The sequence below is a fragment of the Phoca vitulina genome, unplaced genomic scaffold (genome assembly GCF_004348235.1).
Source record: "Phoca vitulina isolate PV1807 unplaced genomic scaffold, GSC_HSeal_1.0 scaffold23, whole genome shotgun sequence".
NCBI lineage: Eukaryota > Metazoa > Chordata > Mammalia > Carnivora > Phocidae > Phoca > Phoca vitulina.
Genome location: NW_022589726.1, coordinates 14,826,016 through 14,841,957, shown reverse-complemented (window position 1 = coordinate 14,841,957; position 15,942 = coordinate 14,826,016). Strand labels below are relative to the sequence as shown.

The 15,942-nt window shown below is 48.7% G+C and overlaps 1 protein-coding gene across 1 annotated transcript in view; it reads left to right on the top strand.

Moving 5' to 3' along the window:
- Positions 1 to 14,939: 14,939 nt before the first annotated feature.
- The window catches only part of LRP1 (LDL receptor related protein 1), a 79,804-nt gene continuing 78,801 nt past the window's right edge, over positions 14,940 to 15,942 (top strand). The window contains exon 1 of the mRNA XM_032420259.1: positions 14,940 to 15,006. Coding sequence (XP_032276150.1) covers positions 14,940 to 15,006 — 67 coding nt within the window. The remainder of the gene's footprint in view (positions 15,007 to 15,942) is intronic.

Sequence of the window (15,942 nt, the reverse complement as noted above, 5' to 3'; positions counted from 1 at the left end):
CCAGGTCCCTCCCTGGAGCTCTGACGACACAGAGAAGAGAAAGTGGGCTGGAGGAGGAAGAGGAAGAATGTGGGGTGAGCGTGTGTGCCTCCTGTGCCGAGTGGGGGAGCATGGGGTAGAGGGAGCCAGGACTGGGGCTCCCGACCCTTGGGCCAGACTGGGGGGAGCCTGACCCCCACTTACTCTGTCCCCTCAAAAGTGATCAATTTTTCTCCAGAAAGTCACCTAATACCAAGCAGAGACCTGCGGCTCCAAACTGCCTCCCCCATACTCAGACTTTTGCAGGGGTCCGCGCTTTGGGCTCAGGAGGAACTGGGCACCTCAGGGCCTCTGGAAAAGCAAATCCCTCTGGGCTCTGTGCTCCCTCCAGTGGAGGACCCTGAAAAGCAGCCAGGGAGCTCCATGCTCTCTGCAACTCCTAGGTCCACCTCCCTTCTTGGCAGGGCGCGCCTTGGAAGTCTCGTGACCACTGATGGGAGGGAGTGGGGGAGGGGACCCCAGAGCTCAGAATTCTGGAAGACTCCAGAAGAAGTCTCTTGCACTGAAAACCGTTTCGGCCCCCTCCGTCCAGGGTACTACTCTTTAGACACTTGTGGAAGCCAACACAACCTGGAGTGGCTGCCTGCCGTTTCCCAAGGGACGAGTTTGACTAGGACTCTGCAGTGCAGCCTTGGCAAAGTTCCTGTTTCTGTGGTAAACACGGAGACACACCCAGAAACAAATACATACATGTACAACTTCCCTGGCCATAAGACCACACACACGCACACACTTAGGCATGTGCGTGCAGGCTCACAGTCCTGTCAGCCCTCAGAGCCACAAGCGGTCGCAATGAGACACAAACTCACAAACACAAGGCTTGCTCAGCTTCTGAGTCATCGTCGTAACTAGTGGACGGTTTTTGCAGCTTTTGTTGGTGGAGGAGCTGAAGGAGGCCAAGGGGCCTAGAGAGGCCTCTACATCCCCAAACCTAAGGTGTATAAAAACGGTGGTCTCCAGGGGATGGTGGGAGATGGGAGGTTTCTACTCCCCTCTTTTCTCTCCCAACAGGGCTGGGCTGAGGGGCCAAAGCTAGGCCTATGCTGCCCCCTGGTGCTTGAACTGATTCCCGGCCCCCCAGCTCCTCCCCCGCTGGCCCCATGTGGATGGGCATGTGTGTGCAAGGGTGCACGTGTGCGTGGGGGCCCCAGGCAGGCAGCAGAGGGTAGCAGCTAAGAACTGGGACTCTGGAGACAGGCCACTTGGGTTCCAGTCCTGCCAACGCTACTAACTGCACAATTCTGAGCAAGTTACTCTTTGCGTTTCAGTTTGTCGTCTGTAAAATGGAGCAAATAAGTCTTAACTCATAAGATTGTGGGAGTGAGATACAATAGAACTATGTACAAGCTTAGAACAATGCCTGGCACACAGTAAATGCTAGGCATTCTTTTATGGGCCAGAATAAGCCAGGTGTGAGGAAGGCAGAAGGACTTCCATTCTACATAGGGGACCCCGGGTTTGGGGGTAATAACAGTGCCACAAAGACGAGATATCGGAGGTGCGTGTGTTTATGTGCTCACTGTGTGTGGAAGGCAGGGAACTGGAGAGGCGGTCAAGCAGGGGTGGGGATGGCAGGGAGGGAATCTGTCCAGGGTTTGTATGACCAGCAATGCTAGGATTGCAGTGTATGCACACAGGTGCTCAAGACACATGTTCCCAGGGGCCCACCCTGCCTACAGACATCCACAGACAGTGGTTGAATTCATAAGGGTCTCGGAAGGTCCAAGTTCCCCTGAATTTTGGCAAGAGAAGAGGAGGATTGAATGTAGTCTCTAACTTTGGCTCCTTTTGCAGGGTAAAAAGGTGAGGAGCAAGGACTGGCTGGAAAACAATATTTATTGCCATCCTCTCTAACTGGTTGCACCAATGGGGATACTGTGGTGTCGTGGAAAGAACCTAGAATTAATTAATTAATTAGTTAATTAATTAAGGACCCAGAATTTAGAGGCAAATCTGACTTGGGTCTGATTCCACTTAAGAGCTTGTGGGGGTGTGTCAACCCCTCAAATGGAGACATCAGTTTAGCAAAACTTAAGGAGGCACTCATCTTCAGGTTGTGCAATCGTAGGGTCAGCTAGACTTGCAGTAATGACACCCCCACTTGCGTGGCCTTGCGTGCCTCACCCTCCTCCGGGCCCTGCCATCCCACCAAAGGGTCATAAAGATTACATGAGAGAACGCATAGGAAAAAAGAAATTTGTGTTCTGTAAAGGGCAGTTTGTAAGCCAACAGTGAGTCACAGAATCAGTCTGAAGGGTGTATTAGTTTGCTAGGACTGCCATCACAAAGCACCACAAGCTGGGTTGGCTTAAACAATAGAAATGTATTGTCTCACTTTCTCTGAGAGAAAGTCCCAGATCAAGGTGTTGGCGGGGTTGGTCCCTTCAGAGAGCTGTGAAGGAAAATCTGTTCTAGGTATCATTCCTTGGCTTGTAGATGGCTGTCTTCAGGTTCACATGGTGTTCTCCCTATATTTGAGCCTGTCTCCCAATTTCCCCTTTTCATAAGGACACCAGTCATATTGGCTTAGGGCCCACCCTTAGTGACCTCATTTTAACTTGATTACCTCTGTAAAGTCCCTATCCCCAAATGAGGTTACATTTTGATGTACTGGGTGAACCTCAAGTGAATATGAATTTTGAGGGACATATGAATTCAGCATATGAAAATATGAATTAAAAAAATTTAGGGGTGCCTGGGTAGCTCAGTCCGTTAAACGTCTGACTTTTGGTTTTGGCTCAGGTCATGATCTCAGAGTCCTGACTGCACTCTGTGCGAGGTCTGCTTGTCTCTCTCCCTCTGCTCCTCCCTTTGCTCTCTCTTTCTTTTGAAAAAATAAATAAATAATCTTTTAAAAAATTGTTTTAAAGTCGTTAATTAAAGTAAGTTCTATGCCCAATGTGGGGCTTGAACTCATGACCCTGAGATCAAGAATCGCATGCTCTACTGACTGAGCCAGCCAGGTACCCTGAAAATATGAATTTTTGAGAGACACAGTTCAATCCATCACAGTGAGCCTAGCCCATCACTTTTTAGAAACAAAGTAGAATAGAAAATATCAGAATGTATCACACAAAGAAAGGATAAGTATTGTTTAATGAAACTTTTGTTTCACTTTTATGTAAGTATCTGAGTTCTAGGTCTTGATATAAAAGATACTTTTTATTGAGGGCTGTGATCACAAAACAAAGCACCATTTGGATGTTGATAATCATCATGTATCACTTTGCATTGCTTTTTAATTATTTTGTGGGTGTTTCCTTCTTCGACAAGAACAGAAGCTCCCAGAGGGCAGGGATTCACATCACACTGTACACTCTGCTATGCAGCTAGAAAAGACAACATGCATTCCTGCTAGTGAATTCAAGGACTACCATTTACTGAGCCTTTACTAGGTACCTGGTGCTGGGCTAAATGTTTCACAGTCACTCTCTTATATAAGGACTACCCTTAGTTATGGATTGATGGCAGGAGCTCCGTACACTTCATAGGCAAGGTGAGTGGGTATCATGTTCTGGAGCACTGGATAGTACCCTGGGATTTATGGAGGATTGAGGGATAGAGGGAAAGGTCACAGAAGAAATATGGGAAACTGCTGTGGGCCCCTAGCCAGCTCGGTCTCCCAGGCCTTTGCCATTCTCCCCCAAATTTTCACCCACCTTGATACCAACTGAACACTTAGATTAGATGAAACAGAGCCCATAAATTGGAAACTCCCCCAGTTTCCTTCTCCCAGCCAACACATATATTCATCAGCACCGGCCCCTTTCCTGTAGGCTCAGAGGAAAGGGAGCCTCTGTTCCTGCCCTGGCCTGAGGACTGTTTCTCCACCTGAGAGACCCCTCCCTCTGCTTCCTCAGGCACTGTTCCATTCATTGTCCCCTCAATCCTCCAAATCTCCAACCTCTCATTTTCTAATTATTACAGCTCTTTACTCTCAGCATATAAACATGTTCAAAGCCCCCCATTTTAAAAAAGTAAAATCAGGGGCGCCTGGGTGGCTCAGTCGTTAAGCGCCTGCCTTCAGCTCAGGTCATGATCCCAGGGTCCTGGGATCAAGCCCCACATCGGGCTCCATGCTCAGCGGGAAGCCTGCTTCTCCCTCTCCCACTCCCCCTGCTTGTGTTCCCTCTCTCGCTATCTGTCAAATAAATAAATAAAATCTTAAAAAAAAAAAAAAGTAAAATCAAACTGATAACAAACATATAAAACCAATCCTCCCAGAATATATGTTGTCAACAAAAATTGGTTGGGTGTCTGTTCTCAGTTTCTCACCACTAACAGAGGGAGTCAGATTAGTCAGGAAGCAGTGATATTATGGGATAATCAGGGCTGTAGTCCAGTGAATCATAGGGTGCCATGTGGGCACATAGGAGAGGCATCTAAACTAGGTAGGAGATAGGGGAGATCAGGGAGGGCTTCCTATAAGAGGTGATGCCTAAACTAAATCTTGAAGGAAAAATAGGAGTTATTCTGGCAAAGAACAAAGGGAGAGTTAAACCAGGAAGAGGATCTAGCATGTGCAAAAGTATGGATACTGTGGGAGCACGGTACCTTCTGGAAGTGGGTAGTAGTTGGCAACGGGAAGCATTAGAAAATTTAGACAGGTGAGTAATATGATGCAGTTTAGCAGAGATCACTCTCACTGCAGTGTAGAGGATGGATTTAAAGTGTAAGTCTGAAGCCAGGAGAATAGTTCCAAAGGTTAATAATAATGGAGGAAGCGACCATTTCATGGAGGAGCAGAAGTGAAGCACTGTGGAATCAAGGCTGGTTAGGAAGAGAAGTAAAGACATGAGGAACTGGTGGGCAAGGAAATAATAGAGTCAAGGAACTGGAAGTCTCAACAGACCTAAAGACTAGCCTTCCTGAGAGCAAAGGAGAAAAGAGCTGGAGGGCTGGCATGTTGTAGTTGGAGACAAGGGGATTAGATTTCAGTCCTGCTTTCCTGGGAGGATGTGGTATAGGTCGTGGCTCTGGGAGTGAGTGGTTATGACAACATGACAGTGAGTCATTGGAGTTGAGGAGGGCAAGGGACCAAGAGGCCAGAGTGCTGGCTGGACTACCTGCATGAGTAGCTGAAGCCATCTGGGTTTGCAAAAGACCTGGGGTGGACAGGAATACAGTGGATGAGATGCCAAAGTCTTCAGGGAGTGTGGGCAAGTGACCAGGACATCAGTGGATGACAGCAAAAATAACAAGAATTCACATTTAGTGAGGGTTTATGTATCACTTCAATTCCTACCTGACAATCCAAACACTGCATTTTATCCGACAACAATATTATGAGATAGAACTATGTGCCCAAGATGACAACCACAAACCACATGTGGCTGTTTCATTTTTTTAAAAGATTTATTTATTTATCTTAGAGAGGGGGAGGGGCAGAGGGAGAGGGAGACAGAAACTCAAGCAGACTCTGCCCTGAGTGCCGAGCACAGAGCCCGACACAGGGCTCAATCTCACGACCTTGAGATCACAACCTGAGCGGAAACCAAGAGTCAATCGCTTAACCGACTGAGGTACCCAGGGGCCCTGTGGCTGTTTAATTTTAATTTAAAAATTTAATTCCTCAAATAACGATCCACATTTCAAACACTCAGTAGCCACATATGGCTAATGGTTACTATATTAACACAGACATGAGTCATTACCATCATCACAGAAAGTCCTACTGGAGAGTGCTGATAGCCCTCATTTTACAGGGGAGGAAACTGCAATGTGGAAAGGTTAAGTAACCTGCCCAAAGCCAAAGACCTGGCAAGTGAGAGAGCTGGAATTTGAACCCAGTTAGTCTGGTGTGATCACTGTTGCCCTTAAGCACTATGCTACGCATCTTCTCAATGGAAAGTGAAATAGCTGGCCCTTAAAAGGTAGAGGAATTCACAGGACTATCAAGGCAAGAACTTGATGGTGCCTACTCCAGCAAGCCTTTCTCCCTGGCTGGTAAAGTCTGGATTTTGTACAGGTGTTCCCTTCCCACGCATTCAGGGGATGAATCTTATTGCTCTAGCCAATCTCAGTATTTCCATTCCCCTAGCCAGTAGGACCTTAGGGGGTTCTTGGGAAAGAGTCTGTTCTTCTTCAATGCTAAGTCCACATGTGAGGATTGGAACAGTGGTGACCATTGATGGCACTTAGGATAGAGTAGAAGTGTGAAGAGGTAGAAAACTCTTGAATCGACCAACCCTGGATCTACTCTAGAACTCCTCCATGTTCAATTTACTTTAATTGGGTTTTGTGTTACTTGCTTGCTAGATGTATCCCTAACTGAGACCTGGGTGGAGCCATACTGACTCTTGGAAATGGACAGCCCCAACATCTGACTGCCCACGCTCCCACACTGTGGGAGGATAAGTGATAGCTCATTAAAGGCAGAGGGTCCTCAGGGAAGAGCCAGGTTTCAGACAAGCAAAGAGGGGCAAGGACAATCTGAGCCAAGGGTGGCTTAGGGCTTTCTGCAAGGAGGGGTGCAGGGAGCAGTGCAAGGGTGGTCAGGAAGAGGAAGCACTGGGCTAAGTGGAGAAAGGCGGATGCCCAGTGAGGCCTGCCAAGGATGACAGGATATAAGCAATGGTGGGGTCAGCTGATCTCGGGGTTCCAAATGGAGCCCTGGGGCTGTCAGAGGCTTACTGTGGCCAACAGATCTTCACCTCACAGAAGGACAAGTGGCAACCTTGGTGGGTGGGCAAGCATCTCTGGATGGAGTCAACAACTGTGGTCAGAATTGAGCCTCTGCAAGGAAATTCCAGCCCTCTAACTGGCCCTCTAATTACTGTCTTGCCTCTCTCTCTCTCTTCCCCTGTGTAGCCAAGCTTCTTGGGAAAGTTAGTCACATTCACTGTCTTCCCTTCCTCACCTCCTCAGGACACTGCCAGCGGGTGGCTGCCCCCATGAATCCAATGAAACTGTTCTGTCCGGTGTCACACGTGCCCACCTACGTGCCAAGGACAATGGCCCGCCCCTGTCTTTCTCTTACTGGACCGCTCAGCAGTATTCAACACTGTCAGCCATTCTTTTTTTTTTTTTTTTAAGATTTTTTATTTATTTATTTGAGAGAGAGAATGAGATAGAGAGAGAATGAGAGGGGGGAGGGTCAGAGGGAGAAGCAGACACCCCACTCAGCAGGGAGTCCGATGCGGGACTCGATCCCGGGACTCCAGGATCATGACCTGAGCCGAAGGCAGTCGCTTAACCAACTGAGCCACGCAGGCACCCCACTGTCAGCCATTCTTGAATAAGCTCTCCCCTCATTGGTTGTCCTGCTCCCTCTCTTCTAGTCTTCCTCCCACCCCTCTGGGTGCTCCTTCTCATTCTCCTGTCTCCACAGGCTACTCTTCTCGTGTCATCTCATCCACACCCAAGTCTGAAGCATCCCAGCAGCAAAGCAATGTCATATGGTGGTTAAAACCATGGCCTCTGGGGTCAGGGCACCTGGGTTCAAATCCCTGACGTACCACTCCGCTGTATGACATCCAAACCCTAATCAAGATATAGATCATTATCCTCACCCCACCCTCCAGGGGGAGCCACTGTTCTGATTTTTTTTTTTTTTCTTTTCTTTTTTTTTCCCCAAGGTGGATTCGTTTGTTCCGGAATTCATATAAATGGAGTAAAACAGGATGTGCTTTTTATGTTTGGCTTCTTTTACTCACCGATGAATATTTAGAGACTCATCCATGTTGTTGTGTGTATCCATAGTTTGTCCATTTTTATTAAAGATTAAAGTAGTATTCCATTGTAGAGATATACCACGGTTTTTTGTTGTTGTTGTTGTTTTTTAATGATAGACACCTGGGCTGTAGCCAGTTTTTAGGTATTATGTAGAAGACTGTTATGAACATTCTTTTTTAAATCTTTTTTCTTTTCTCTTGAATAAATAACTAGGAGTATAATTGTTGGGTCATAGGTAAATGCTTCGTTTTATAAGAAAGGCTACATATCATTCCAAACTGATAGTACATTTTACACTCCCAAGACTGTGTGTGAGTTCCAGTTATTCTACTTCTCACTAGCATTTGGTATTGTGAGTTTTTAAAAGTTTAACCATTCTGGTGAGTGTGGCAAATTATGCCATTATGGTTTTAATTTGCATTTTCTTGATGACTAAAGATATTGAACACTTTTCCTGGGCTTATTGGCCATTCATACATGTTCTTTTGTGAAGTATCCGTTCAAATCTCTTGTCCATTTAAAAAAAATTGGGTTATCTTTTTATTACTGTGTTGTAGAAATTTTTTTTACATATCCTGGATACCAGTCCTTTGTCAGATCAAATTTTCCTTACCTATTTGGCTTGCTTATTCATTTTCTTAATGGCATTTTTTGATAAACAAAAGTTTTAGATCTTAATGTTTCTTTTATGGTTATTGCTTTCTTTAACTTAAGACTTTTTTTTTTTTTTACCTCCAAGTCATGAGATATTCTGTTTTCACCTACAAGTTTATAGCTTGTGTAACAGATCTAGCTGTTACACCTTAATCCTTTGATCTGTTTTGAATTAATTTTTGCATATAGTATGAGGTAGGGGTCAAGGTTCACTTATTTCTTCCTTATGGATATTCAGTAGGTCCTGCGCCATTTGTTGAAAGACATGCTTTTCCCCAATGGATTGCTTTGACACCTTTGTCAAAATCAAATGACCTCTAAGTGTGAGTCTATTTCTGGCCCCTCTTATTCTGTCCCATGGATCTGTTTGTCAACCCTTCATGCCAGTACCACACTGTCTTGGTTACTGAAGCTTACAAGTCTTTTTTTTTTTTTTAAGATTTATTTATTTGACAGAGAGAGACACAGCGAGAGAGGGAACACAAGCAGGGGGAGTGGGAGAAGCAGGCTTCCCGCGGAGCAGGGAGCCCGATGCAGGGCTCGATCCCAGGACCCTAGGATCATGACCTGAGCCGAAGGCAGACGCTTAACCACTGAGCCACCCAGGCGCCGCCCTTCAAAGTCTTGAAGTCAAGTAATATAAGTCTTCTAACACTGGGATTTCAGAAGCTCTTCAGGTGATTCTATTGTGCAGCCAAAATTTGAGAATTTGAGACCGTTCTAATGTGAGCGGAAGTCTCTAGTAGTAGCTTTCTCTGTCACTATCCTCTAGGCTGACATGATAAAACAATTAATATACTTGATCCCGTCTCCTTAGTCTGGAATTCTCTTCCTCTTCAACTGTATGGCTGATGCATTAGGACTTCATCAATTTCTCACCTGGCTCCCCACTACTTCTAGAAAAAAGAAACTCTAACTACTTAGTGTGGCCCAAATCACCCTTCGTCATTAGGTTCCCTGGTATTTCGCCCACTACCCTCCCCAATAAGATTATTGAACTTCAGCCTTATCATATTTGCCATTTTTTGTTTTACACTTCCTCATGCCTCTATGCCTTTGCCTATCCGCCAGCCTAAAACACACTTTCCTCCTGTCATTCATTGCTCGTCATCTTCTTTCTCTCTGTCAACATGTAGTTTGGCATCATACGCCCAGCTCTGCTTTGATCCCTTTATCTGGAATAGTTATCCTACTCTGGTTCCCTCTGTGTTTGCCTTTATCATAGGCATTAGGCACTGTGTTGTGATTGTCAATCATCAGGTTGAGCAATCCCACTAAAGCATGTGCTTCTTGAAGGCTGAGACTGTTTCTATCTCTTGTCCCTAGTACACACCTAGCAATGTGTCCAGCACGTATAAGGTACCCAGTAAATGTTGATTAAATGAATGAAAACTGGGCTCCAATCTGCACTGTGATTTGGAGCAGATTCCTTAATCTCCCTGAGCCTCTATTGCCGTTTCAGCAAACTGGAAATAAAACCTATGCCACAAGGTGGTTACGAGATAGAAGTGAGCTTATCCAGGTAAAATCCATTGCATGGGCTTGGCACATGGTAAGCGCTCAATAAATCTTGGTTCTTGGGCTCAGTCGGTTAGGTGTCCCACTCTTGATTTCAGCTCAGATCATGATCTCAGGGTCATCTCAGGGTCATCTCAGGGTCATCTCAGGATCTAGCCCAGGATCCAGCTCCATGCTTCCCTCCCTCTCCCTCTGACCCTCCCTCCCCGCTCATGCGCTCTCGCTCTTTCTCTCTCTCTCACTATAAAATAAATAAGTCTTTAAAAAAATAAAAATAAATCTTGGTTCTCCTCCCACCTTCCACCAGACCCTTCCAAGACACCCTTCTTAGTCACACTTCTTCAACTGACCACTAGGTGGTGTCAGTCTCCGGCCTGACATTCAGTCCCAGAGCTGCCGCCTTAATGCCCCATCCCAGTGCTTGTTATACTCAGACTGGTAAGGGAGATGTTTAATAATTTGCTGGGAGATCTAAAAAAGAGACATCCTCTTTCTACACCAACATTCTAGGTATCCCAAATATGGATTGCAGAGCATTCCTCCTTGATTTCCCACTATTTGCGTTATAATTCCAACCCAAGGATTTAAAGATGGAAGAAACTTCTTTTTTTTTAAAGATTTTATTTATTTGACAGAGAGAGACACAGCGAGAGAGGGAACACAAGCAGGGGGAGTGGGAGAGGGAGAAGCAGACTCCCGGCTGAACAGGACCCTAGGATCATGACCTGAGTGGAAGGCAGACGCTTAATGACTGAGCCACCTAGGCGCCCCTGGAAGAAACTTCTTAAGAATAAAAGGGGGGTGGGGCGCCTGGGTGGTTCAGTCAGTAGAGCATGCAACTCTAGATCTCAGCGTTGTAAGTTCAAGCTCCATGTTGGGAGTAGAGATTACTTAAAAATAAAAATAAAAAGCCTTTAAAAAAATATAAAAGTGGGGTGACAAGAAGCTGAGTCAAAGAAGGACTGAATAATGAGTACTATAGGAGAAATACAGAAAAGAAGGTGTTTATAGTCATATCTCATTTGCCACTGATTAATTAGATTGTCTCCTATCCCAGGGCAGGTACCCCTAGTCCTAACACTCCTATCAGCCTCCTCCAATCAAGAGCTCTTCATACTGGTTGGATATAAAGAAGTAAAAGATATGATCCTTGCCCTTAAGGAGTTTATGGTCTCCTGGTGGGCACAGAACTCCCAAATTGACTGCTAAATTCTAGGTATTGAGGCTATTTTGAGCGCAAGTTTGGAAGAGGATAGGAGAGCTTTTCTGAGGAAGGTAAGGAGGAGCTGGGAGAACAGTATAATTAAAGGCTCAGGTGGAAATATGCATTCTCTCATCTTACAGAGACACCCTCAGCAGTTCACATACTGGAAATAACCCAAGAGCCCAACAATCCCAGTAGATTGTCTAGCAAGGAGATTCCAAGCAGCCAATATAAAGAGTGAGCTAGATGTGTGTTTAATATGGAAAGGGATCAAGATAAGTTAACGAAAAAGGTAGTTCCAGTGCAGTGTATATTGTATGAACTCATTTGTGGTTTTAAAGGATGAAGGATGGGACGCCTGGGTGGCTCAGTTGGTTGGGCGTCTGCCTTCCGCTTAGGTCATGATTCCAGGGTCCTGGGGTCAAGCCCCGCATCGGGCTCCCCACTTGGTGGGGAGCCTGCTTCTCCCTCTGCCTGCCGCTACCCCCTGCTTGTGCTCTCTCCAGCAAATGAGTAAATAAAATCTTTAAAATAAATAAATAAAAAATAAAGGATGAAGGATGTCTATTTATATTTGTTTGTCATTAAAAAAAATCTTAGGGGTGCCTGGGTGGCTCAGCCAGTTGAGTGTCCAACTCTTGATTTTGGCTCAGGTCATGCTCTCAGGGTTGGGAGATCAAGCCCAGCCTCAGGCTCTGTGCTGGGTGTGGAACCTGCTTAAGATTTTTCTCTCTCTCTCCCCCTCTGCCCCTCTCCCCTAAACAATAAAATAAAATTTAAAGATTATAAATAAAAAAATTGTTTTAAAACACCTTCTGAAGGAGGCCCAATAGTGGGTAGTAGTGGGCATTGTGAGAGTGGGACTGAAGAATAAGATCTTGGAGCACGGCAAGTTTACTTTTACCTTCCTATACTTCCTATACTCTTCCTGTACCTTTTTATACTCCTTGAGGAGTTTTTTAACTAAGTATTACCATGTCTAACAGGTAAAGAGTTCACATTTGATTCAGTCGTCTATAGATACCCAGCAGAGTTTCACCACCCAGGACGAGAAGCAGAGAAAGCAGTTTGAGGAAGATTATCTTATGACAGATTAGATACCAGAGAAAAAGGAATGAGATGCCCCTCACAGCTCTCTGGGGCCACACATATGGTCGCTCCAGATAGCTTTTTCCTTTCAGAGCTGTCCGAAGTCTGTTTGGACCACAATATTAGGAGGGGGGTCCTGGGAAAGGAAGGAAACTAGTAGACATTCATTAAAAACAGCTGGTGAGGGGCGCCTGGGTGGCTCAGTCAGTTAAGTGTCTGCCTTTGGCTCAGGTCATGATCCCAGGGTCCTGGGATCAAGGCCCGCATCGGGCTCCCTGCTCAGTGGGGCCTGCTTCTTCCTCTCCTTCTGCCGACCTGTCTGCCTACTTGTGATCGTTCTCTCTCTCTGTCAAATAAATAAATAAAATCTTTAAAAAAAAACAAAAGAGGGGCACCTGGGTGGCTCAGATGGTTAGGCGTCTGCCTTCGGCTCAGGTCAGGATCCCAGGGTCCTGGGATCGAGCCCCGCATCGGGCTTCCTGCTCGGCAGGAAGCCTGCTTCTCCCTCTCCCACTCCCCCTGCTTGTGTTCCTGCTCTCATTATCTCTCTCTCTGTCAAATAAATAAATAAAATCTTAAAAAAAAAAAAGAATTTAAAAACAGTTAGTGAGTCCTTGCAATGTGTCTATCATGGTGTTAGCCCATGAGGGCTGGATAAAAAGATGAATACGACCCCAACCCTGCCCAGAGAAACTCTCTGGCAGTGGAAATGGAGGAAATTTGAGCTATATTTCAAAGGACAAAATGACAGGCCTTGAGCATAGGCTTGCAAGATTGGATATAGATGAGGAAGCCCTGATGAAGAATTGGCAAAATGTTTTAAGTTCGTAGCCCAGGAGACTAAAAACAGGTGGCCTTGGCCCTGAGCAAAGTGAGCCCAGAGGAAGCTCTGGTTTGGGGAAAATGTCCAGTTCCTTCTGGATTCTTCTCGCTTTCACGGCCGTCAGTGGGACAAGTCCTCCATGCTGCTCTGCTTTCCGCCAGGGACAGACTGGTGTGAGGACTTGGGGCCCTTCCCATTCCTCAAGTAGAATTTAAAAAGCGAGAAGGGTGGTGCAATCCTCTCTCATCTCTAACATCAATTTCTGTCTGGCAGCTGACGTTGCGGGCTGCCTCCCTGAACTCTGACTTCCAGACACCAGAAAGTCCGACACCCAAGGTCCAACCTTAAAACACCGCCCAGAAGGGGGCAGTGGCCAGAACCACATTCACCGGGCTCTGGGAACCGCCCGGCGCCTTCAGGACTCAAAGTAGCATTCCCATGCGGGCTCGGCTCGGGGCCGGGACAAAGGTCCGGCATTCAGCCGACACCTCAGAACCCCAGGCCTGGAAGCAGGGGTCCACGGTCCCGCGTCTAATTCCAAATCCCTGTTGCTCGGAATCTAAAACCCCGACTTGTTGGGAAATCAGTCACAAGGTATAAAAAAAAACAAACAACACCAAACAAAACATAAATGAGCCCAGACCTCTTGGGGTGAAGAGCGGTGGCCCTTCCTCAACCCCACCCGCTGGTGACTCACCTCCCTCCAAACCAGGGCTCGCCCCTCCCGTGCCCGGTGCCAGGCGAGCAGGGTGGGGCGGGTACTAAGGTGGGCTCCATCCCCAAGCCCTGGGCGGACCGACATGCTCCGGCGTGTCCCCGCGGGTGTCCCTGTTTACTCTGAGCCCAGGAGCGAGGTGGGGGCGGGCCCTCGCAGCCCCTCCCCCACCCCGCCCCCCTTCTCCAAAGGCCCCAATCCCGGTCTCGGTTTTACAAAGTCTCCAAATCAAACCTCAGCTTTTCCCCGTATCTTCCTCGCGGACTGGCGGCCCCTGCCCCCACTCCAGGCAGGAGAGGCACAGTCAGGGTTCCCCGAGGAAATCAGGCCTCGGCCCGGACCCCGGAGTCTTGGGTCCCTAGACGGAGCCTGAACTCCTAGGGCATGACACAGAGTTTCAAAGAGAAGCCCCTCAGCTCTCGCCCACTGCCCAATCTCCCCTCGGCCCTTCAGCTCTCTGAGGCACGAGGGAGAAAGGCCCAGTCGGGGGAGAAGGCGCTCCAGACCCCACACTGGCTGGAGGGGTCCGGGGACCTCCACTCTCGGACCGCTGGCCAGAGCTCCAAAGCTTGTCGCGGCTCTGACTCCCCCTCCCCAGGACAGCGCGCCAAATCGGCGCATGCGCACTCACAGGATTGCCGCGTAGCTCTTTCTCCCCCCCCTTCTTTCCCCGCCCCTTCTCTCCCTCCCTCCTTTGCCCGTCCCCTCCCTCTACCCCCCTCGCCCCCCCCCCCCGGTCGCGGCACCTCAGTCCGGGGAACAGTGGTGCGAGCTCCAGGCCCGTGCACTGAGGAGGCGGAAACCGGGGGAGCCCCCAGAGCTCCATCAGGCCCCTTCCAAAGGCTCCCCCACCCGGTCCACGCCCCCCACCCCCTACCCCGCCTCCTCCCAATTGTGCATTTTTGCAGCCGGAGGCGGCTCGGAGATGGGGCTGTGAGCTTCGCTCGGGGAGGGGGAAAGAGGGGAGAAGAGAAAAGCTGGGGGTGAAGGGTTTGGATTTGGGAGCAGGGGGCGGGCGCACCCCCGTCAGCAGGCCCTCCCCAAGGGGCTCTGAACTCTACCTCTTCACCCACGCCCCTGATGCTCTTTGCTTAAGGATAGGATAAGAATAGAGGAGGAGGAGGGGAGAAGGAGGAAAAAGGGGGACCCCCCAATTGGGGGGGCGACGGCAAGAAGTAGCAGGACCAGAGGGGAGGGGGCTGTTGCTTGCATCAGCCCACACCATGCTGACCCCGCCGCTGCTGCTGTTGCTGCCCCTGCTCTCAGCTCTCGTCGCGGCCGCTATCGACGGTGAGTGAGATTCCCCGGCCCCCTTGGACCCCTGGGGACACCCACTCCCCAGCCCCCACTCCTGCGCTCAGATGGGGAAGGGAGACGCGGGAGGGGGTGCCTTTTGTTATCCCAGTCCAGCTGACACAGCAGCGGCCAGACTGGGGGCGGGGATGGGGGTCCGATTTGGAGGATGGGGGCCCTGGGCAAATGATGCTTCCGGGACCCCCCAGCCCAAACAAAGACCAGAGGCCTGGGAAGGGAGAAGAGGGCTCCCCTTTTTTCTGATTCTGGGATCCAGAGGCCTTCTCTTCCTATATCTGGTTGGGGAGGGCCTCCGCCTCCCCTACATCCTCCCCCCCCCCCCCATCTGAAATGTGAAGGAATCTGGATTTGCAATGTACGGCTGCAAAAAGGGGGGGGGGGGCTTTTGCAGTGGCCTCTGAATCTGGAAGGGGAGCTGGGTCAGGGTTGCCCTGCTGGGCAGAGGGCAGGCAGGCCCGGGAAGGCTGTGGGTGGGGAGAGGGAGGGCCTCGGGGAGGGCCCCCTGCTTGGGTGTGGAATCTGGGCCCGGGAGACCAGGCTTGAAGGCCTGGGTCCAGGATCCAGCGGGGCTGCCCGCCTGGGTTCCTAAGTGGGCACTTCCCCCTCTCAGGGCCTCTGTCAGTAGCCTGGATAGGGCTGTGTTGGGGGGGGGGGGGCAGCGATGCTATGTGACTTTGAATTTTCCTTCTTAATTCCTGGGAGCTTTGAGATGAAAAACGTCAGATGTCATCATTGGGGAAGGGGACTGGAGAATGGCCTGGAATGCTGAGGTGGGAGGGAGGAGGAAAGCTGGTTTCTCCCTGACTTCTGGCTTGATCACAGTTTGGACTGGAAGGAGAGTTGGAGGTTGGATGGGGGTTATGGCTATGCCCCTGCCCCCCAATTCCCTGCTCCTCTAGTAAATGTGTTTAT